Source organism: Phyllostomus hastatus, unplaced genomic scaffold, assembly GCF_019186645.2.
Source record: "Phyllostomus hastatus isolate PE091 unplaced genomic scaffold, TTU_PhHast_1.1 phas_contig_812, whole genome shotgun sequence".
Classification (NCBI taxonomy): domain Eukaryota; kingdom Metazoa; phylum Chordata; class Mammalia; order Chiroptera; family Phyllostomidae; genus Phyllostomus; species Phyllostomus hastatus.
This window is the reverse complement of record NW_025333963.1, coordinates 32,488-56,627: the sequence shown is the minus strand read 5'-3', so window position 1 is coordinate 56,627 and position 24,140 is coordinate 32,488. Positions and strand designations below refer to the sequence as shown.

General features: G+C 38.2%; 1 protein-coding gene across 1 annotated transcript; it reads right to left on the bottom strand.

Annotated features, from left to right (window-relative positions):
* Positions 1 to 596: 596 nt before the first annotated feature.
* LOC123826619 (interferon-induced very large GTPase 1-like) lies at positions 597 to 8,081 on the bottom strand. Its single transcript, XM_045850638.1, has one exon. It carries the CDS (start codon positions 8,079 to 8,081, stop codon positions 798 to 800), a length of 7,284 nt encoding a protein of 2,427 aa, XP_045706594.1. The 3' UTR covers positions 597 to 797.
* Positions 8,082 to 24,140: the final 16,059 nt, after the last annotated feature.

Genomic DNA, 24,140 nt, shown 5'->3' with positions numbered 1-24,140 from the left:
ACAGGGAAAAACAAGGTGATGGTTCAATGAGAAAAAGTTATTTTATTTCTATTTTCTATATTTGCTTGATAGTGTTTCCTGAATTGATTCAGGCTTTAATTTGTTCAGTCTGTGATATTCTTTTCCAGAACAAAATATGTCTAAATTTTTCCTATGCTTTGGCATCAGCTTTCAATGAATATTTCCATTCAAGGGTTGGTGACTTTTTGCCACACTTTAAGAGGTGAGAAAAGCACACTTAAAAAAATAAAGGCAATTTGTAGCTTCAATCCAAGAACTGTATATTGGTTTAAAATGTCCATACAGCTGATCTATAAAAATTTATAGCAGTCTGCAATGATTTTGATTTCCTTCTATGAAAATGAATTTATTATGTATGGAACAGGGTAAAGGGGAGATAAATGGTAATGGAAAAATATAATAAAAAACAGCACACACACAAAAAGAAAATGACTTCTTCTGAGATTTTAACATAACATTATATATTTAAAAATAAAAAACCATTTTGTATAATAGTTCAAAATATGAAGCAGATATTTTAAATGGATATTATTTGACTTTTATAATAATGTTCATATATTTTAGTAATTTCTTTTTCAATCAGAAAAGAATTGAGACAAAACTAAAGTTCTTTCACAGAAAATCTTGAACTCTTCAAATATTGATTGATTTTTTAAAAAATGTTTCATTGAAAAAATGTAAATAATGAAAATTGTCATGAGAAAAAGGTATTTTAGGATTGTTTGGGTTTGGTGACTCTTGTTCAGATTCTGGTACTCTTTTGTGGTCATTGAATATTATTGTTTTTTCAAGTCATCAAGCGCATCCTCCTTTGTGATTTTGGTCCAGGTCTCAGGGATTTCACCTCTACCTGCAAATTTTTTCTGATATTTCTCTTCTAAGTTTGATCTGAAGTGACAGACAAACCATTTCCAGTATGGCTGAGTAGATGTGTCTGGGGTGATGCTCCATGTGGCATATTCCCCTCCTGCCTCTCGATACTTCTTATATGGGAATTTACGACCATCACTCAAAATGAAGGAACATTCACTTGCTACTGCACTAGTACAGTAATCAACGGAAAAGTGGTCTGTATTAGCCCATCTCCCTCCTTTGATGGCCTCAGGACGATGAAAAGGAACACTATGGTCTCCATCATGTGAAGAGATTGTGTTTGTACAAGTTGCTCCACAAAAGGGACACTGTTTCCAGCATCCACAGAGATGTTCAGTGAGCAATCTCTGAATTTGAGGACGCATTTCTTTTATAGGAATATTTGAACACTTCTGTTCTACTGTGTTTATTGCAGGATCCAAAGCCTCACTCATGGCTTCTTTGAGAAATTCAAAATCTTTTATCTCCTGGTGTTCAATGCTTACCAAGTCTTTTCGTGGAAAGATCAAGTTACTCCCTAAGTATTTACAGAACAAATCCAGCCACCCAGAAACAGTGCTGCTTCTATCTTTAGCTGTTGCTGTGGATTCATGAATGGCTGAGAGAATGGTATCCTTGATGCCATCTAAACTTATTTTTAAAAAAGTCTTTATTTTTCCACTTTTTTGATCTAAACAATATGTCCTAATACGGTTTTTAATGTAAATACTAAAGAAGGATTCTGGATTATGAAGGTACTGCCAGTAATCATCAAAATCTTCTTTTTCTGCCAGAGAGATAAGAATGTGTTTTTCCAGGTTAGCCCTGTTACCATTGAATGCTGGATATGTAGCCCGCATTTCACCAGCAATTTTAGGAACCAAGTTTTTCCAAATGGTGGCAGAGACAGCAGGAGTGAGTTTCTGCCACAGAAAATCAACAAATGTTTTGATTGAGCTTGCTCCTTGACAAGAAATTTTAAAACTCATGAAGAAATCATCCTTTTTACTTTCCAGATATTTTACAGGATTATTTGCATTTTCAAATGCCTCGTGCATCTCCTGAAAATTTGCTGATGCTCTTTTGAATAAATGAGAAGATAGGTCAATTTTATATTTACTTGTAAATTTGTATCTTTCCTCAGTGGGTGAAGAATTCACCTCATCTTCTATTATTTTCAGGATTTCATGGAAATAATTTGGATTGTAATCACATTGTTGCCCCTGAAAGTTGTTAATAGCTTCTTCAAATTTTGAAATTATGTGGTCAGTGGTCTTATCTATGGATATTGTATCCTGTACTTCTAATTGCTGTGAAATTATGTGAAATCTTTTGGTCATTTTGACATGTTCCTTATAATTGATTTGAAAATTTCCTCCTTCATTTTCCTTCATTCTATTCACCACATCTGCCTCTTTTACAAAATGGTTCAAAAGGATGGTTTCAGCATCGACATCAATGTTAACCTTTGTGACTGGAGGGAACGTTGAGGACACAGCACAGACCCATTTTCCCCAAACTTGATTGAATTTCTCATGTAGCTCTTTCTCACTCAGTTCTTTGCCCTTTAAATTTAAAGCCAATTTTCGGCTTTTTTCCAGTAATTCTTTTTCATAATCTGACTTTCTCTTATCCAACATTTCTTGATTCTTTTTATAACTTATATGTTCCTCGACTTTATTTTTGGTCTCTAAAATAAGTGCCTCTGTAAGGTTTGTGAGCTTATTTTCAAAATTTGCTTTCCACTGTGTCAGTATGTCACTATCTGGATCTTCATTAAAATATTTTTCAAGTTCTTGCTTGATGGCTTCATATTTTACTGTAACTGGAGCCTCAAGTGTGCTTGTTGTGAGTGTCTGGATTATTCCATTCTTAATCTGGTTGATCAGCTGGTTCTGCAAGTCTAGCACATGACTCCTCAGCTCCCAGGTCCAGTTGTTGTACATGATTTCTAATTTGCTCATTGCCATGACCTCTTGAGTATTCCTGAAACTGAAAATAAAGTTCTCATTCACTAGGGCTCTCCACAAATCTTGAACTCGCAGCTTTACATCTGATATCTTCATGATGCTTCGCCTGGATTCCTGTTGAGCAGTTTCGAAAATTTTACCTTTCAGTTCCTGGACATTGTGGCTGTAGCGAGGATTGGGAGGGGCCATAGGGGGATTGCCATCCCAGAGGTGAGCAAAATAGTAAACATGAGTATTGAAATCAAACTTAATGACATCAGTAAAGCGGGTTACACCTGAGAACTGTTCTAGCTCAGCTGCTGTTGCTGCCATTTTATCCAGTCTCTGCTCTAACCGCCTCCGTCCTTCCATAGTTTGGTCAATAGCTGTAAGTTCCCCTACATTTTGATGGACAAAAAGGCAGCTAGGTGAGATGTTTACTTGTTTCATCCTCATAAAGGCTTGGACAACAATTTGTAGAATATCTTGCATTTCTGATGGATTTTCCCCAAAAATATTGATCAGAGTTAAGTTTCCAAGTCCAATGACAAAGGTTGCCAACTCATTGTCATGATTCTTGGATTTGTTACCGAGTTCTGGGGCCCGAAGTCCTTCTGTGTCTACAACAAGCACAAAGTCAAAGCCCAGTTCCTCTGTGAAAGTCTCCTCTACCTTCAGTAGCTGCATGTAGGCCCCCCGGGTACACCTCCCAGCACTGACAGTGAACTGCAAACCAAAAAGTGCATTCAGCAGGGTGGACTTCCCTGAACTCTGTAGGCCAAGGATGGAGAGAACAAACAGCCGTTTGTTTCCAAGCTTCTCAGAGACCTTGTCAAAAAGAGCTGCTACCCATCTTAGAGGCACATAGGAAGCATCCCCATCCATCAGTTCAATGGGAATACCAGATATCAGCAGATCTGCAACTACCTGGGGAAGGCAGAGATAAAGGGTATCTTTTGTGGAGGAAGTTTCTTCCAGAGATTCATAGATTTGGCTAACTTCTCTGAGAATTTGCTCAATACCCAATGTACAGTCACTAATCTCTTTGGAAATAACTTGTATGTCATTATGCAACTTATTCAGAGAGTTGCTCTTTGGTGCATTTTGCTTTTGTGTTTTTGTAAGTGACCACAAAGAGCTTTTCTTTTTATTCAGGTTTTCCAAGTGTTCTGCAGTCAGGTTGTCAAAAAAGACACCCAGCCATTGCAAAAAGTAGAGTGTGGTTTGAGTTTCTGAATGATTTTGGAGAATTTGAAGGATAGAATGCATTAAGTGATTGAGAGGAAAGGCTCTGTCCAACTGTTGATGCCGTATTTTTTGTTTTTCTGCCTCAACTTCACTCTTGTGTTGTTCAATGCTCTGATTCCCCTTTTCCCTCAGGTGATAGAGTTCTTTGTCCTTTTTACACCAAAGATGCCACAGGTGTCCCTGTAGGGGTAGAAAGTTTTCCTTCACCTGAGATATCTTCATTTCTTTCAGTAGAGCCACTATATCCTCTGCCTTTTCTTTGGCTTCCTTGCATTCTTGCTGGTCTTCATCGATAAGGAATCCTTGCTTTCGTGCATATGGGATACAGTCCTCTAAGCTGAGAGCAGTGTGTGAGAGCTCTAGCAAATGTCTGATTGTAGTAACGAGCTCCTCTGTTAATTCTGCCTCATTTCTATTCCTGATCCCAATTCTCACTTTTTGGCCAGAAATATTGACCATGGTTTTTTCTTTGTTGTCAAGTAAACAAATCAAAGGTCTTGGTGACTGACTCAGGTCATGGACAATTTTCTTGTTTTCCTTATTGTCATCAGAAGTTGATATTAGGACCACAATGAGAGAAGAGACCTCTTGCAGGAAGGTGAGTTGCTTCTTATGTTCCTTTGCATCTCCATGAAGATTGGTGAAGGTCAAGCAGTTGTCAAATCTGTCCTCATCTTCCCCACTAGGACAGAACCAGCAGACTTCCACCACACCTTTCATTAAGAGACAGTCTTTGGTGTTCCCTTTGCAATGTCGGTGAAAAAAGACATCATGTTTACGTTTACTGAGAAGACAGTTCATGATCTGAGATTTGGAAGCAGAGAGGTTATTTCCAACTCTAATAAAGGACACAATGGGGGTTGAAACACAGCACATCTGCTTATTCTTATAATTGATCTTTTTTGATTTCCTTACTTCCTGCCAGCTTTTTCTAATTTGACTGAGAGACCAGAGACAAAATTCAATTTGAGAATTGCAGGGATTAGGTGTGAGAAGAGGTAGGGCAAACTGGCAAATGGAAAGTTTGGACAAAATATTTTGTCTTGCAAAATCATCTGCACAATGAAGGATTGCCATCTGAATATCCATAGGGTGAATATGGGGTCTAGGAGTAGTGGTGAAATTATTAGTGGGAGTTTCACTGCCTTCAAACACGTCTACATATGGGTCAAAAACCTCATTTTCTTGAGTCATGGCACTTGGATAAACTTGATTTTGTGTGTTTCTAGCTTCTCTGAACACCTGGTATCTCAGTTCATAATCCAGCACGAGTAGCTTCTGCAGAAAGTAGAAGGGAAGCTCCCTTTCAGAGCTGGGCTGGGTGCTGTACACAGAAGTCTTCTGGATCAGATGAAAATTATCTCTGCTCATCTTTTTTGGGTAGTATTGTTCTAGGTCTAGACGCTGGAGTAATTCCAGGAAAGCCAAGTCTTCTATGACTTCATGTTTGCTATTTACATTACCCTGTGGTTCATGAGATTGTTTCTTTTCATGGAAGATATTTTGCAAGTTTTTTCTTACCTCATGCATTTGCAACACAGGGGTGATGGCTTCGTAATTACCATCAATTAGCAATCTCAAGTCTCTCTCAAGGGTTTCCCAATCATGATCTGCTCCAGGTTTGGAGAGGACTTGTACAACTTCCTCCGACAAAGTTTGGCCCATGTGATGTCGTATTAATGCCAAGCGTTCTGTTTTCTCCTCTGGTGAAATAGCTATAACTCTAGCAGTTTCTGTAAGACCTGTGAGCAGCAGGAATGCCTGAGCCCTGTAGGTGCAAATATTTTTGAGCTCCTGGTATTTATCTTGGGCAGTTTGCATTTTATTCAGTAGGAAGTCTAACTCATTACATCCCAAGAGATACTGAAAAGTACTGTTTACCACATGATATCCTGCACCAGCTGCAATAAAACGTAGCAAGAGCTGTATGTCTGGCTGCTGTGTTTCTAGGAGATAATTCAAGAAGGAGCCAAGAGACAAGCTCACCTTGTGTGTGGCCTTCCTTTGAGCTTCCTCCACTATTTCTGCAGATTCAGATTTGGCTTTCACTTCCATGAGGTCATTCTGGGTTTCTTGTAAGATTTTAGTTAATTCAGAAAATTGGGAGATGTTGATATGCTCTTGGTCAGACTCTGACTGGAAGATCCACTGCATGATAGAATAAGTCTGAGGAAAGTTATTCACTTTGTAGATGTGAGGATCCAAAAGTCTTTGCATCTGAGATTTAACAAATTTAGTTTTATGAGTGGAAGACATTCTGCAAAAGTTAACGGTATTTACCAGAAAATTTTGCAGACCCCAATCAGTCAGGCATATGTTAACCCAAGTGTCATAACTTTTTGTTTTTTGACTCACTATTTGCATGAAATCTGTGAGTTTTTGAAGTTGCTCTTCAGGATCAGATACCTCCCAGGACTTCACATCCTCTAGGAAATCCCTAGCCACCTTTCCAACACTGAGTAGTTCTTCCCCATCCTGGATCTGGGCAGGGAGACCTTTTAGAGCAGTGTAGCTGTCTTTCAGAAAGTTAGCTAGCTGAAGTGGATCCTTAAAATCATTTCTGTGGCTGGAGAGGATGATGTCCCAAATGGGCACCAGCTGAATTCCCCGGTCAATGATACACCAGGTTTGATTACTGGCAACTAGGCCAGCTTTCCACTGGACAAATCCATCTGCTTCAGGTGGGCCACCTGTCTGGGCTACTGATAATTGGACTTTGTTTTGGAGATTTTGAAAGGTTGTACTTTGGGAGGCAGCTTTTGCATAAGAGGATGACACTTCCCCACCTCCATTAACTTCCACTCCAAAGCCACTGTAGTTGCCTCTTACGTAACCATTCAGGGCCTCTGCTGCCTGCTGTTTTACTTCTGCCAGCTGCTCACTTTGGAAACCCTGTGAAATGGCTTTCCACCAGTAGATTCCTCCCAGGTGCAGAGGGCCCTGGTTAGCATGAGAGCCAAATCTCTGGAAGAAAGCTTCAGCCCTGTGTTTCAGGCATGTGAGTCTGTCTGGGCCTGCAGGCTGACCCAAAAGGTCTTCAATACACTTCAGTTCCTGGAGCACAGCCTTGGAGAACTGGAGCTGATCAATGGGGAAGTAGAAGGAGGCAAGAGGGATATAGCTGAATGTGGCAGAGCAGAAATAAGAGTGCTCAGATTGTGATTGCACAATTTCCTTGGATTTTGAATGTTCGTTATGGTCCATACCAGCTTCCAAGCTAAATCCCCAACCTCCACCCTTGGCTGAGGTAATTACACTGACCCCCAGCTTCTCTATCATCTGGGTGAACATGGATTCTGCTTGAGAAGATGTAAATTCCCTTGTTTCCATCCGTGTGCCCTGCTCAGGGCCACAGAGAGAGAACTCCTTGGGGACACTGAGTAACTCTTCTCTTTTTTCTATAAGCCCCTTTTGGTGGCTGGTTTTGTAAATTCCCTGCAGGGCCAGCCCTCCAGATGCCCATCTCACCAGATCTCTATCTGAGAGGTTCTCCCTGTGAGTCAGTGTCCCCTCCACTGGGTTGAGTTTTCTCTGCATGTTTTCCATGAGTTCTCTTAGAGACTTCACAAGGTGTGGCCAGTCCTCTTCGGGGATCTCCATTTCCTGTTTCAGCTCTGCCTCTTTTTTCTTCACTGCCTCTTCTTGTCGTTGCCTCCCTTCTGACAACAAGTCTCTTAGCTCCTGTAGCTCCTGCTCTGCCTTCTTCAGGTTTTTCTTGACTATTTCCACTTGAGACTCCTGCAACTCTGAATGTCTATTTGAGTGTGACAGGTTAAGCAGCTTCTCCAGGGCCCTTTCCTCCCAGGAATATCTTGCCTGGGATTTCAGCTTGTGGAGGTCTTCTTCTTCTAGGTGTTGTAAGGCCTGGGCACAGGTCACACCTAGGTGTTCCTGCAGCTTGTGCAATGAGTACTCATCTGCAAGTCCTACTTCCTTCAGCATCTCTTGCAGATCTTGCCTCCTGTTGCCTCTGAGAAGGGGCTTATTAATGGTAGACTTTGCTGTATCCATGGCTGAAGAAAGAAAAGACACTCAGTTAGGCTGTGTCATCAACTCAGGAAGTGTCAGTCACATGGCAAAAAGGGTAAGAGTACTAAAGATTCCAGTGTTTAAGGTTTTGTCATTTTTTATTTCATTTCTTTAACAAATGTATGTGTTTAAAAAATTTCATTATATATGTGTGTGTACACAAGACATCTTTGTGGGTGTTCCCTACATGGACTGCTTTTTTAATTGCCAGGATGACTTGCAACTTGGTAGCCTGGCTTTTAGCACTTCCTATTTAAAGAGAATCAATTGTATGGAGTGTATTAAGGTGTGGGTTGCAATGTGAAAATATACAAGCAATTGATAGCTTGATGTTTACTTTAAAAAGGTGTATATTCCTCTTATATACCAGTTATATTCCTCACTTATTTTCTGTTAAACCTATGTTGAATAGTTTCATTCTTCTTTCTGTCACTTCTGATGCCATCTTATAATATTTATTACTCCCCTGTTCTTTAAGATGCAGTTCTTAACATCAGCATTATGATGGCATTAAGATGTTCCTTCTTTTTTGTCTTCATTTTAAACAATTATCTCAATAATGAGACACCTATCCACAAACAAACATGCCTCTGTGCAAATTGTGGGACCTAACCACATGCCAGGGGGTGTTAAAGGAGTCTCTGTGCTTCTGGTAACTGGCTAAAGACCTCAATATGAGTTATGGAGTCAGCAGAGACAGTGAGTGTGACCCCACCATCTTGGCCTGGTTGGAAAAATCTTTCAGAATGCTGACCTGGGCAGATGTCCAAAGGTGAGAGAGATTTGCTTTGGAATCCAGGCTTCCCAAGGGAAGATTCCAGCATGAATTTGGTGATATTGCATGGGGAATTATCTGAAGGTGGCAGTCTCTCCAGTGGGGAAAAAGGAGAGTGGTTATTGAATGCCTGGTTACCACAGCTTTATAGGATATGGCTGGAGAACACATTGCTTTCCAGCAGCACTCAGAGTGCTGTGGCAGGACATACATAACCAGGGAAAAGGAAGAAAGGGAAAAAAAGCAGAGAGGAATATCAAAGGGCATTAGAAGGATAAGTTTCTTGCCACCTGTGCTCAGGACTTCAGCAGGACAGCCTCCCATGTCCCTCTGAGAGAGCCTCCCCTGTAGATCTCCCCACTGGGTCTGCAGGCACCACCAGTGGCCCAAGTGCTAAGCCCCATAACTCCTGGACATTGTGGACACCCCTTTGTGTTCAGCAGTGAGAGTTAATCCAGAAAATGGAAAGGAATCAGAAAAACACACTGGAGACTGTGTGCAAAGGAGAAACCACAAACTTAGGCTATGGTACTACCTTCTGGAAAACAAAAGAGCAGTTCCCAGTAGCCATCCTGGTGAGCTGTAAGAATAGAGATGACATAAAAGCTTATGAATTTTGCTACGAGAGAGAGCAAGAAGTGTGGAACATGTTTACCCATAGAAAGGTAAAGAAAACCAAGAAATAACAGCATCAATAAATAGAATAGTCCATCTGAAGGCATTCATAAAGATTTAAAGAGGTGTCTGCTACGTCAAATGCAAAAGCAGAAATTCAAAACTACAAGGACATGATAAATCAAGGAAGCATGTTAGCACCAAAACATTAATTTTTCAATAACTTAGCTTGAAGGCATGGCACTTTGTGACCTGCCTGACAAAGAATTCATAATAACTATTTTTGAAGAAACTTATCAGCAAGAAAACTCAGGAAGACAAAATAACAAAATCAGGGGAAAATATGTGAAAAAAATTAGATACTTACCAAAGCAGCAGAAATAATTCTGAAATTCTGGAATGGAAAACTCAATGAATAAAATGGAAAATGGAATGGAGAACATCTGTATCACGTTAGAGCAAATAAAAGACAGAGTGAGTGAGGTAGAGGGCAGCACTTTATAAATGACCTAATTAAAAAGGTATAAAGAAAAAAGAATGAGGGATCTAAGAAGGCAGCAGAGCAGGTGGAAATTACACTCACCTCCTCCAAGGACCAAACCAAATAGCAACTGAATTATACAACAATAAACCAACTAAAGTCTAGCTGATAGAATGTTTAAAACTAAGGATATGCAGAAAATGCCACATTGAAACAAGCAGGAGGCATGAAAAGGTCTGGCACCATACACAAATGCAGTAGTTGAGAATCTGAAGGAATATCTCAGTTGCATAGGTCTCTGCTGAGGTGCATCACATCTCAAAGATGCCAGCCTGAGCCTCTGGTGCAAACTTTCTTGTGGCTTTTGAGGAGATCAGAGCAGATTTGGGTTGGCAGAGAAAATGGGGAGAGACTGAGTTGTATGGCTCTGGGAAAGGGTCATTTTTCCTCCTGCATAATGGATTGGCACCACCTCCCCCAGGGAAATCCACTAGATCCACTCTTGCACTCTGGGTGGCCACACCCTATTGAGCACATACCCTGTGTAAGAGTCAGCTGCCTGTGGCCAGCCTGGACCGGTGGTTCAGACTTTCATGGAGGACTCTCAAAGAGTTCTGGGCAGACTCAGGGTGGTGGAAACTAATGGTAGCAGACTGAATTGTGTGGCTCCGAGACCAGGGTGATTATTTCCCTCACATGCCCAACTGGCACCACTGTTCCTGTGCAGATCCCTCCATTTACATGGACCAATCCAGTCTGTTTTACATTAATGCACTCCACTGGCCTCACCCTGATGACTCCTGGAGACCTGACCCACCACAAAGGTCTGCAAGCCCACTGCAGGTGGCTACAGGCTTTGGTGTACACTGAAACATACTGAGTGGCATCATGAAACCAGACTGGGCACTGAGTTTGAATCTGTATCTTCCTGCTGAACACAAGTCACTTCTACTTGGTGACTCTAACAACCTACCTCACTCAACTTGCATATAGCCAGAGGCTCTTTCAGTGAACAAGCCAACAAAACTCTGGCAGATGAAAGGGAATCTATAGTGCTTTGGGCCTTTTGCTGTTCTGACCTTGGGTACAGTGCTGAGGAAAGCCATCTTAAGTACACAGCTTGGCCACACCCACACACGCTCAGGTTAGCAGAGGCTGGCACAAACTGGGGATCATCTCTTTGTAGCTTCAAACAGGTAGCCCAGGGCTGGTCATGAGCAGGGCCTGACATTGACCTGCATTGAAGTTACTGTCAAGAGGCCCCAGAACCAAGACACTTCATAATTAAAGTGCCAAAGGTTATAGACAAATAGGGAACCTTATAAGCAGCAAGAGAAAGAGAGTTTCCTACCAGGGGGATCCCAGAAGGCTGACAGCTGATTTCTCAACAGAAAAATTTCAGGCAGGAAGGGATTGGCACAAAATATTCAAAGTGATGAGAAGCAAGAATCTGAAACCAAGAATGCTCTACCTAGCATTTAAAATGGAAGCAGATATTGTTTATCTTTTTAAAGAACAAGCTCCTGAATTTATTAATACTTTGAATTGTTCTTTTAGTCTCTACATCATTTAATTCTGCTCTGATCTTGGCTATTTCTTTCTTTCTCTCGCTCTGGGCTTTGTTTGTTGTTGTAGATGTAGGGTTATGTTTCCATATATTTTTAGGTAGACCTGTATCGCTATGAACTTCGCTCTCAGGACTGCATTTGCTGTGCTGCATAAGTTTTTGACTGCTGTGTGTTCATTTTCATTTCCTTCCAGACACTTTTTGATTTGTTCCTTGATCTCATTATTAACCTATTCATTTAAGCACACTATTCAATCTCCATGAATTTGACTGCTTTTGAGTTTTTTTCCAGGAGATAGGTTTCTAGTTTCAGGTCCTTGTGGTCTGAGAAAATGCTTGAGATGATTTCAATTGCCTTGAATTTTCTGAGGCTTGTTCTGTGTCCTATCATGTGGTCTATCTCTGAAAATGTCCTATGTGTATTAGAAAAGAATGTGTATTTTGCTTCTTTGGGATGAAAGGTTCTCTACATACCAGTTAAGTCCATTTGATCTAAGGCATTGTTCAATGCCACAATATCGTTGTTCATATTTTGTTTGGAAAATCTACTCACTTTTGACAATGGAATGTTTAAATCCTCTAGTATAAGTATGTTGCTGTCTATATCCTTCTTGAAGTCCTCCAAAATTTTCCTTATATATTTGAGTGCTTCTGTGTTGGGTGCATATATATTTATAATGTTTATGTCTTCTTGATTGAGTCTTCCCTTGAGTTATATGAAATATCCTTTTGTGTCTCTTCTTATGGCCTTTGTTTTGAAGTCTATTTTGTCTGATATAAGTATTGCTATACCAGCTTTTTTTTCCTATCCATATGCTTGGAATATTTTAAAGTTAATATGGAGCTATATATGACCCTGAATAGCTGCAGTAATTTTCAGAAAGAAGAACAAAGTAGGAGGGATCACAATATCTGACATCAAACTATATTACAAGGCCACAATAATCCAACCATTTGGTAATGACAAAACAACAGACACAGATCGATGGAAGAGAATAAAGAGCACAGAAATAAACCCAAGTCTTTATGGATAATTCATATTTAACAAGAGGGGAAGAAGCATAAAATGGAGTAAAAACAGCCTGTTCAACAATTGGTGTTGGGAAATGTGGACAGCTACATGCAAAAAAATGAAACTTGACCACCAACTTACACCATGCACAAAAATAAACTCAAGATGGATAAAAGACTTAAATTTAAGTCATGACATCATAAAAGTCCTAGAGGAGAACATAGGCAGAAAAATCTCAGATATTCCATGTGGCAATATTTTCACTGATATGTCCCCTAGAGCAAAGGACATAAAGGAAAGAATAAACAAATGGGACTTCATCAAAATAAAAAGCTTCTGCACCACTAAACAAAACATCAGCAAAATGAAAAGGGATCCAACCATATGGGAAAATATGTTTGCAAATGATACGCCAAACAAGGGTTTCATCTCCAAAATATGTAAAGAAAGCACATTCTCTCTTTCTCCCTCCCTTCCCTCTCTAAAGATAAATAAATAAAATCTTTTAAAAGAAAGCACATGACTTTACTGCAGGATGACAAAGAAGTCTATTAAAAAATGGTCAAAGGACCCAAACTGACACTTCTCCAAGGAGGACATACAGAGGACCCAGAGACATATGAAAGGATGCTCAGCATCACTAGCCATCAAAAAGACACAAATCAAAACCACAATGACATACCACTTCACACAAGTCAGAATGGCCATCATAAACAAATCAACAAACAACAAGTGCTGACCAGGTTGAGGAGAAAAGAGTACCTTTCACTTCCACTGTGGGTGGAAATGCAGACTGGTGCAGCCACTGTGGAAAACAGTATGGAATTACCTCAGAAAACTAAAAATAGAACTATCTTTTAACATGGCAATTCCACTGCTGGGATTATACCCTAAGAATCCTGAAACACCAATTCGAAAGAACCTATTCACCCCAATGTTCATAGCACCACAATTTACAATAGCCAAGTGTTGGAAGCAACTGAAGTGCTCATCAACAAATGAGTGGATCAAAAAACAATGGTATATTTACGCAGTGAAATATTATGCAGCAGAAGGGAAGAAGGACCTCATACCTTTTACAATGATATGGATGAAACTGGAGAGCATTATCCTAAGTGAAATAAGTCAGGGTGTGAAAGACAAATACCATATAATCTCACCTATAAGTGGAACATAATCAACAAAACAAACAAGCAAACAAAATATAACCGGAGACACTGGAATAAAAACCAAACTGACAGTAACCAAAAGGGAGTGGGGAGGGGATAATGGAGGAAAAGGGGAAAAGGTTGTTAAGGAACATGTATAAAGGACACATGTACAAAACCAAGGGGCAGAGGATTGAGGTGGGGAGTTTGGGATGGGTAGGGTGGGGGAAGTGGTTGGGGGATAATGGAGACCACTGGACTTGAATGACATTAAAAAATTAAAAACAATATAATAAAATATTATGCCCATTAACAGTGAAAAAAATGGGGAGAGAAATAAAGAGTTTCCCACACATAAAAAAACTGAAAGGATTTATCACCACCAAACCAGTCTTCTAAGAAATGTTGAAGGGATTCGTTGGGAAGGAAAGATAAAAATTATGAATAAGAGAACATGGAAAGATAAATGCTCAAGACCAAACAGTAAAAACAGTAGCTAAACCAACTATAAAACTGGTCAAAAGTTTAAAGACAAACATAGGAAGATCATGTGTAATTACAACAAAAGGATACATACAGAAAAAAAGGAAAAATAATGACAAAAACTTAACAGTGGAGGGCAGGAGTTAAAATTGTAGGATTTTAGAAATGTTTGAACTTAAGTATCCATCAACTTAAAATAGACTGCTATAAACATGTACATGAAGCACATGGTAACCACAAACCAAAAAAAAATCTATAAAATTATATGGCATAAAAAACTGATCTAAATGTAACATATGGCATCATGATATGCAAGAGAAGAGAGCAAGAGAATAAGGAATAACCTTAGAAAAATTACAGAAACAATCAGAAAACTATTAATAAAATGACAATAATTATATGCCTATAAATAATTATTTTAAATGCAAATGGACTAAATGCTCCAATCAGAACACATAGAGTGGCTGTATGGATAAAAATACAAGACCTGTACATATGCTGCCTACAAGAGACACATTTCAATTCAAGAGACACACAGGTGGAAAGTAAAGGTATGGAAAAAGCTATTTCATGCAAGTGGAAATGAAAAAGCAGCTTGGGTAGCAATACTTACATGAAACAAAATAGACGTAAATGTAGTAACAAGACACAAAGTAGAACATTTCATAATGATAGAGTGATCAATCCAACCAGAGTACATAACTCTTGTAAACACCTATATACCTAATGTAGGAGCAGCTAAATATATGAAGCAAATATATTGATGGGCATAAATGGAGAGATTGACAGTAAGACAATAATAGGACATTCCTCTGACAACAAAAAAGAGATCATCCAAACAGAAAATCAACAAGGAAACAGTGCCTTTAAATGTCACATTAGACTAGATGGACATAATTGATATTTTTAGGACATTTCACCCCAAAGTAGCAGAATATACATTCTCTGTAAGTATACATTGAGCATTTTCCAAAACAGACCTCATGGTAGGCCATGAAATATGTTTCAATCAATGTATTTTAATTTTTAAAAAATATTTTTATGGGAAGGAAAATGAGAGAGAGAGAGAAACACAGGTGTGTGTGAAAAACCTCCATCAGGTCATCTTTTGTATGTGTCCCAACTGATGACCAGCCCAAAACTCAGGCATGTAAGTGGACCAGGAATCAAAGTGATGACTTTTTGCTTTGTAGGATGATGCCCAGTTGACTTAGTCATACCAGTTAGGGCAAGTTTCAATACATTTAAAAAGGCTGAAATTATATCAAGCATCTTCTCCGACCACAATGGTATAATATTAGCGCCAATTACAAGAAGAAAACCAAAAACACACTAACACATGGAGACTAAATAACATACTACTATACAATGAATGGATTAGCAATGAGATCCAGGAAGAAATCAAAAGATACCTTGAGACAAATGAAACAAAAAATACAACCCAAAATCTGAGACAGTCAAAGTAGCTGTTAGAGGGGAGTTCTTAGCTATAAAAGCCTATCTCAAGAACAAGAAAAATCTCAAATAAATAATCTATGGATAACCCATGGGGAGTTCTGGCCAAGATGGAGGTGTAAGTAGACACACTGTGCCTCCCTTTACAACGGAAAAAAGGACAACAACAAATTGAAAAACAAAAAGAACCAGAACTTACAGAAAATTGAACTGTATGGAAGTCTGAGAACCAAAGAGTTAATGAAGGAACATTCATCCAGACCAGTAGGAGGGACAGAGACAGGCAGCTGGGTGCAGAGGACTCAAGGCAAGGTGGTGGCTGGCAGACTGGGCAGTCCCACATTCACATGCAGATCACCTGGGAGGAACAACTAGGGAGTGAGATAGACCACACAACCCAGGGTTTCAGTGTGGGGAAATAGAGCTGTGAAGCCTCTGACTGAAAACACCTATGGGGCTTAAGGCAGCAGTGGGTAGAAACTCCCAGCCCCACAGGAGAGTTCATTGGAGAGACCCACAGGGTCCTAGAATGTACACAAACCCACCCACCCAAAAACAGCATCAGAAGGGCCTGATTTGATGTGGGGAGCCAGGGGAGTGACTGAAAACCAGCAGAGAGCAGAGTAAGTGGCACTGTTCCCTTTCAGACCTTTCCCCCATATACACTGTGACAACACAGCCACATAGGTTGCCCCACCCTGGTGAACACCTAAGGCTCCACCTCTTACTACATAACAGGTGCACCAAGAGAAAAAAAATGCCCAAAATAAAAGAACAGATCAAACCTCCAGAAAAACAAAACTAAGCAATGAAGAGGTAGCCAACCTATCAGATGCACAGTTCAAAGCATTGGTTATTAGGATGCTCCAGGAAATGACTGAGTACTTCAATAGCATAAAAATGACCCAGGCAGCAATGAAGGTTGCATTATGTGAAATAAAGAAACATCTACAGGGAACCAACAGTGATGGGAAGGAAACCAGGACTCAAATCAATGGTTTGGAACAGAAGGAATAAAGAAACATTCCATCAGAACAGAATGAAGGAAGAAGAATTCAAGAAAATGAGGAGACACTTAGGAACCTCCAGGACATCTTTAAACATTCCAACGTCTGAATCATAGGGATGCCAGAAGGAGAAGAGGAAGAGCAAGAAATAGAAAACTTATTTGAAAAAAATAATAAAGAAGAACTTCCCCAATCTGGCAAAGGGAATAGGCTTTCAGGAAGCTCAGAATGCCAAAGAAGTTGCATTGAAGGAGGAATACACCAAGGCACATGATAATTACATCAGCCAAGATTAAAGATAAAGAGAGAGTCTTAAAAGCAGCAAGAGAAAAGGAGAGAGTTATCTACAAAGGAGTTCCCATTAGACTATCAGCTGATTTTTCAAAATGTCTCTGCCCCTCCTACTGGTCTGGATGAATATTTCTTCTATAACTCCTTGGCTTTCAGATTTCCTCACAGTTCCTTGAGGCCTTCTTTGGCAAGAAGGGGCTGGAAAGAAGTATTCCAAGTCATGACAGGCAAGTACCTACATTCAAGATTACTCTACACAGCAAAGCTATCATTTAGAATAGAAGGGCAGATAAAGTGCTTCCCAGATAAGGTCAAGTTAAAGGAGTTCATCATCACCAAGCTCCTATTATATGAAATGTTAAAGGGACTTATCTACAGGAAAGAAGAAGACCAAAAATATGGACAGTAAAATGACAACAAATTCACAGGTATTAACAACTGAACCTTAAAACAAAAACAAACTAAGCAAACAACTAGAACAGGAAAAGAATCTCAGAAATGGAGATCACATGGAGGATAATCAGCAGGGGAGTGGGAGGAGGGGAGAGAGGCAAAAGGTACAGAGAATAAGTAGCATAAATGATAGGTACAAAATAGATGGGGAGGTTAAGAATACTATAGAAAATATAGGAGCCAAAGAACTTATAGTATGACCCAGGGACATGAACTAAAGGAGGTAATGAAGGTGGGAAGGGGTATTCAGGGATGAGGGGAATAAAAGGAGGGGGGAAGTGGGACAACTGTAATAGCATAAACAATAAAATATATTAAAAAAGGAAAAAATAACTCATGGACAGGGACAACAGGGTAGAGATTGACTGTGGTAGTGGTGGATGGGCTGGGTGGAGGAAAGTAAAGGGGGAAAACTTGGATAACTATAATAGAATAACAATAAAATATTTATAAAGAAACAGTCTACCTTATAGCTTAAAAAACTAGGAAAAGAAGAACAAAGCACAAAATGAGTAGATGAAGAAAATAAGAAAGATCAGACAAGAAATAAATAAAATAGTTTAAAAATTAGAAAAAAAATCAGTGAAATCAAGAGCTGGTTCTCTGGTAAGATACAGAAATAGATCATTCCACTGCTAGGATTATAGCCTAAGAATACCGAGTCACCAATTCAAAAGAACTTATGCACCTCTATCTTCATAGCGGTGCTATTTACAATATCCAAGAGCTGCAAACAACCTAAGTGCCCATCAGAATTGAGCAGATGAAAAACCGTGGTACATCTACACAATGGAACACTGTGTAGCAGAAAGAAAGAAGGAACTCCTACCTTCTGCAAAAGTATGGATGGGACTGGAATATATTATGCTAAGTGAAATAAGCCAGTCACTGAAAGACAAATGCCATATGATCTCACCTATAAGTAGAATCTGATGAACAAAATAAACTAATGAACAAAATAGAACCACAGCCATGGAAACATGGAGTAGATTGAAAGTGACCAGAAAGGGTGGGAGAGGGGGGAAATGGTAGAAAGAAGGGGGAAGGACTAGACAAAGAGCATGTATGAATGACCCACTGACATGGACAAAAGTATGGTAACTGAGTATGGGATTTTGCAGAGGGATGGGTGGAAGAAGGCAAAGGGGGAAAAATTAAGACAACTCAAATAGAATAACAATAAAAATGATGAAAAGATAAAAATTTAGCCAGAATTATTAAAGAAAATGAGGGGGGGAGGGCAAATAAAATCAGAAATGAAAGTGAAGACATGACAATTGATACCACAGAAATATGAAGCATCATAAGAAACTACTGCAATTACATGCCAACAAATGGCACAACCTGAAATAAATGGATAGATTCTGAGAAATATACAACCTTCCAAAACTGAGTCCAGAAGCAACACAAAATTTGAACAAACTGATCTCTGATAAAGAAATAAAATCAGTAATCAAATAACTCCCCCCCAAAAAGTACTATACTACATGGCTTCATAAATGAATTTTACCAAACATTCAAAGAAAATAGTACCTAGTCTTCTGAAAGTACTCCTAAAATAGGGAAGGCTCCCAAACTCATTTTACAAGGCCAGCATTACTTGGATAGAAAATCAGACAAAGACATTACAAAAATAGAGTAAATTATAGGACAGTATTCCCAATGAACAGAGATGCAAAAATCCTCAATAACACATTAGCAAATTGAATTCACTACTACAATGAAAGATCATACAGCATGATCAAGTGGGATTCATTCCCGGGATTTGGGGTTGGTTCAATACTTTAAAATCAATTAACATGATACAATATACCCCATAAAGAAAATGAAAAATAAAAATTATACGATCACATAAATAGATTTTAAAAAAGGATTTGACAAAATTCAACATCCACTCATAGTTAAAACTCTCAGCAAAGTGGGGCTAGAGGGAACATACCCCTGCATAATAAAGGCCATATATATCGAACCCACAACTAACATCATACTTAACAGAGAAAAGCTAAAATTTTTTCTTTAAGATCACAAACAAGACAAGGATGCCTACTTTCACTACTTTTATTCAACATAGTATTGCAAATGCTAGCCATAATAATCTGACAAAAGAAATGAGTACATTTGAGTTGTAAAGGAGAGGTAAAACTGTCATTATTTGCAGGTGACATGATACTGTGCAGGGGTGGGCATAAGTAGGTTCACAGTTGTGAGTGTGCAAAACACATTGTGACATTCCTTTGAGTTAACAAAGCTATTGTAATAATCACAACCTGCATGTCTTTCCATATGAACAAGTATAAACCTACTTTTGTCCAGCCTGTATATAAAGAACCCTAAAAACTACACCAAAATCTATTAGAACTAATTAATGAACTCAGTAAGGTAGCATAATACACAATTAATTCTCAGAAATTGGTTGGTTGCATTTTATATGCCAACAACTTACTACCAGAAATTTAAAAAAATAATCCCATTTACTATTGCATCAAAAAGAATAAAATATGTAGGAATAAATTTAACCAAGGAAGTAAAAGACTTGTACTCAGAAAAGTGTAAGACACTAAAGAAAGAAATTAAAGAAGATACAATTAAGTGGTAGCATATACCATGTTTATGAATAGGCAGGGTTAACATCATGAAAATGTCTATACTACCCAAAGCAATCTTCAGATTTAATACAATCTGTGTCAAAATACCAATGTCATACTTCAGAGAACTAGAATAAATAATCTTGAAATTTATATGGGAACACAAATGACTCTGAATAGCCACTGCACTATTGAGAAAGAAGAACACAGTTTGAGGTCCCGTGCTATCTGATCAAACTATACTATTAGGCTATAGTAATTAAAACAGCATGGCACTAGCATAAAAACACACACAGCTCAGTAGAACAGAATAGAGCCAAGAATAAACCCACCCTTGTATTCGACTAGTTTATGACACATTAAAAAAGAATATAGTATAAAAACAGTGACATCAATACATGGTGCTGGGAAAACTGGACATATATATGGAGAAAAAAGGAAATTAGTCCAATTTCTTAGACCACATATGAAAATCAACTTAAAAATGATTAAATATGTGAATACAAGACCTGAACACATAAAACCCCTAAATGAAAACATAGGCAGTAATGTTCTTTGGGCACTCTGTAAAATGCATAAGTATCAGTATGTCATCACACCTGAAACTAATATAATCTATGTCACCTGTAAATGAAAAGTGAATTTTGAAAAAATCATAATGCATCACTTTAATAGAATGAAATAAGAAACCTCATGATTATAAGAATAGATGCATAAAGCATTTGATGAACTGTCATATTCTTTCATAATAAAAATTCTTAAAATATTGGCTATAGAAGAAACACCTCAACATAGTAAATGCAATATATGACAAAATCACAGCTAACATACACAAAGGGGAAAAATTGAAAGCTATTTGTTTTTAATCAGGAACTAGGTTAGGGCACCCTCTCAGTGCTGTTATTGAACATAGTACTTGAAGATTTTGTTAAAGCAATTAGGCAAGACAAAGAAATGAAAAGCATTAAAATTAAAGAAGCAATATTGGTATTATTGCAGACAATATAATCTTTTTACATTAAATTTATTGGGGGTGACATTGGATAATGAGATCATATAGGTACAATATGATTTTATGTATAAAACATCCTAAAAACTAAACAATAAACTGTTGGAACCAACTAATAAGTTTAGTGAAGCTTCAGGATATAAAATAAGCATACAGAAATCAGCTGTACTTTCATACATTAACAATGAAGCATCTTAAAAAGAAATAAAGAAAACCAATTTATTCATAATAGCATCAAAGCACTACTTAGGGATAAATTTAACCAGGGAACTAAAAGATCTGAGAATAAAAACTACAAGACTTTGGTGAAAGAAATTGAAGAAGACACAAACAAATGGAAGACATGCTATATTATAGATTAGAAGAATTAATACTATTAAAATGTCCATTCCACTTAAAACCATCTATAGATTCAACACAATCCTTATCATAATTTCAATAGCAGTTTTTTTACATAAATATAAAATTCCAGTTTAAAATTTGTGTGGCCCCATAAAAGATCTCAAATGGGCAAAGCAATCCTGAGAAAGAAGAACAAAGGCAGAGGCATCACCATTCTTGATTTCAACCCATACTACCAAACTACAGTAATTACAACAGTATGATACTGATATAAGAAATAAGACCCATAGACCAATGAAACAGAAGAGAAATCCAAGAAGTAACCTTCTGAATACATGGTCAACTAATATTTGACCCAGGAGCCAAGTACACTCAATGGGGAAAGGATCATCTCTTCAATAAATGATGTTGGAAAACTGGATAACTACATGCAGAAAAGTGAAATTGGGCCTGTTTCTTATGCCAGTCACAAAAATTAACTCTAAATGGCTTAAAGATTTTATTATAAGATCCAATACTCTAAAACTAATAGAAGTAAACTTGGGAAAGAAGCTTGATGCCATTGTTTATAGTAAAGATTTTCTGGATATGACACCAAAACACAAGTGATAAAAGGTAAGTCAAATGGGAGTATGGCAAACTGAAAAGTTTCTGCACAGTGAAAGAATAAAAAAAAATAAAAAATAAAAGGGAACATGCAGAATAGGAAAAAATATCTGTAAACCATATATTGCACAAGTGGTTAATATGCAAAATACAAAACTCCAAAAAATTAAATTAAAAATGGGCAGAGAAATCAAATAGTTATTGTTCCAAAGAAGACATCCAAATGGCCAACAGAGACAAGAAAACATGCTGAACGTCACTAATCATCAAGAAAATGCAGATAAAAACTACAAATCGATACCAACTCATCCCTGTTACAATGGCTGTTACTAAGAAGAGAGTTAAGAGCAAGTGCTGGAAAAGATGTCAAGAAAAGGGAATCCTTGGGTAATGTTACTGGCAATGTAAATTCATTGGGCCACCGTGGAAAAGAGTATGGAGGTTTCTCCAAAAATTAAACATAGAACTACCAGCAATTCCAATCCTGTATATATATGACCCAGCCATTCAGTTCCTGGGTATAGACCCAATGGAAGTGAAAAGAGCATATTGAATAGATATATACACTCCCATAAACATTATTGCAGCATTATTCACAATAGCCAAGATTTTACATGTGCATGCACACACACACACTGGAATATTCTTTGGTGTGATGTATTGCATTGCTTTTTATTTTATTTTAAAATGTGAAACCAGCTTTGCATAACTGAGATAAATCCCACCTGGTTGTGGTGAATCATTCTTTTATTTATCATTGAATTCAGTTTGCTAACATTTTATTCAAGAGGGAAAAATACCCCACGATTTGGACAGCCAGTCTAGGCTTAGAGACCTTGGCAAGCCTCTCTTATGCTCTCACTGACCATATGATCCAGCGGTATGCTGGAACCAGTACTGGCTTATGAGAACAATTTGCTAAATCTTCAGGAATTTTGTAAGGCAATTATTAAGCACAGTCATTAGGAAAAATACACTTCATAGGAGTCACATCATCAAACATTGCATAAAAGGGTATATATCTCTAAGGGCTTATCCTTCCACTGAAACAATGAACAAGCAAGAGAAAAACCATCAGAATCAACCTTGTTGGATCTCCAGGAAATAATCAAAGGTTTATAGCAACAAAATGAATGCTGAAAGAAGAAAAAGGAAACTTAAAAGTGACGGAGGAGTGTTGTGGCATTTTCACTTGCCCTTGATATACCCTCCTCCTCTGCTTGATAGAAGTCTTGAAGGTATCAGCCCACATTCTTGTTATGAGACCCTGGTCCATGCTTCCAGAGGGAGAAGAGTAGACCTGTTCTCAAAGAATTGTGTTTGTCAGTTTGGGTTATCACAGAGGCTATCTGAAGGACTAATATAAAGCAGTTTTGCCTTTGTTTTGCCTAGCACAGAGTTTTCTTAGGGGCAGAAAAGCAACCAGGTGCAGGGCATTCTTTGAAAACACAAAAAGGTAAAATAACAACACTTACTGCCTTGAGGAAGAGATTAAGGTTGACACAGGCAGACATGCTGCTGGACACCTGGGAGGGAAGACTGAGGAGAAGGATTTTGTGTGGAAGTAAAACGTTAAAAAGCTCCTGTGTCTAGGGATTTAGAAAGTAAGGTGCAGACTCAGGGATGGAAAAATGCTTGGAAGACCCTAAGCTTTTACCTTTAATTAACCCTTAGGCTCAGGACAAGCAGAAAATGAGGGCTAAGGCCCAGTAGTAACAGACTTAATAAGCATTGAGGAATGCTGAACACTGAGCCAACATGCAAAGAGAGTTGTTGTTTTGGCCCCAGGCATTCAAGAAAGTTACTATCAACACATGAACTTACCATAAATTAAGAAACACACTTCAGATAGCAATTCAAGAAAATTACTATCAACAACTGTAAAAGGACAATTTCTGTCATATTATTGTGTTTTTTGTAGGTCATCTTTTTTCTTCCTCAATTGTCCCATCACTGCCTTCTTATTTATTTTAATGAAATATCAGTTCGATTCCTTTCTAACTTCTTTTTCTCTATATTTTTAATAATGTTAGTATTAGTTACCCTGGGGTTTATAATTAACCTAACCTTATAACAATCTGTTTTGAATTATAACATATCAGCTTCCATAAGAATACAAAAATTCTGTTCCTATGTTGTGTCAAAAGTTAAATCTTTGTACACTGTCTGCCCATATGATATAGATTTATCATTATTGTTTTACGCATTCATC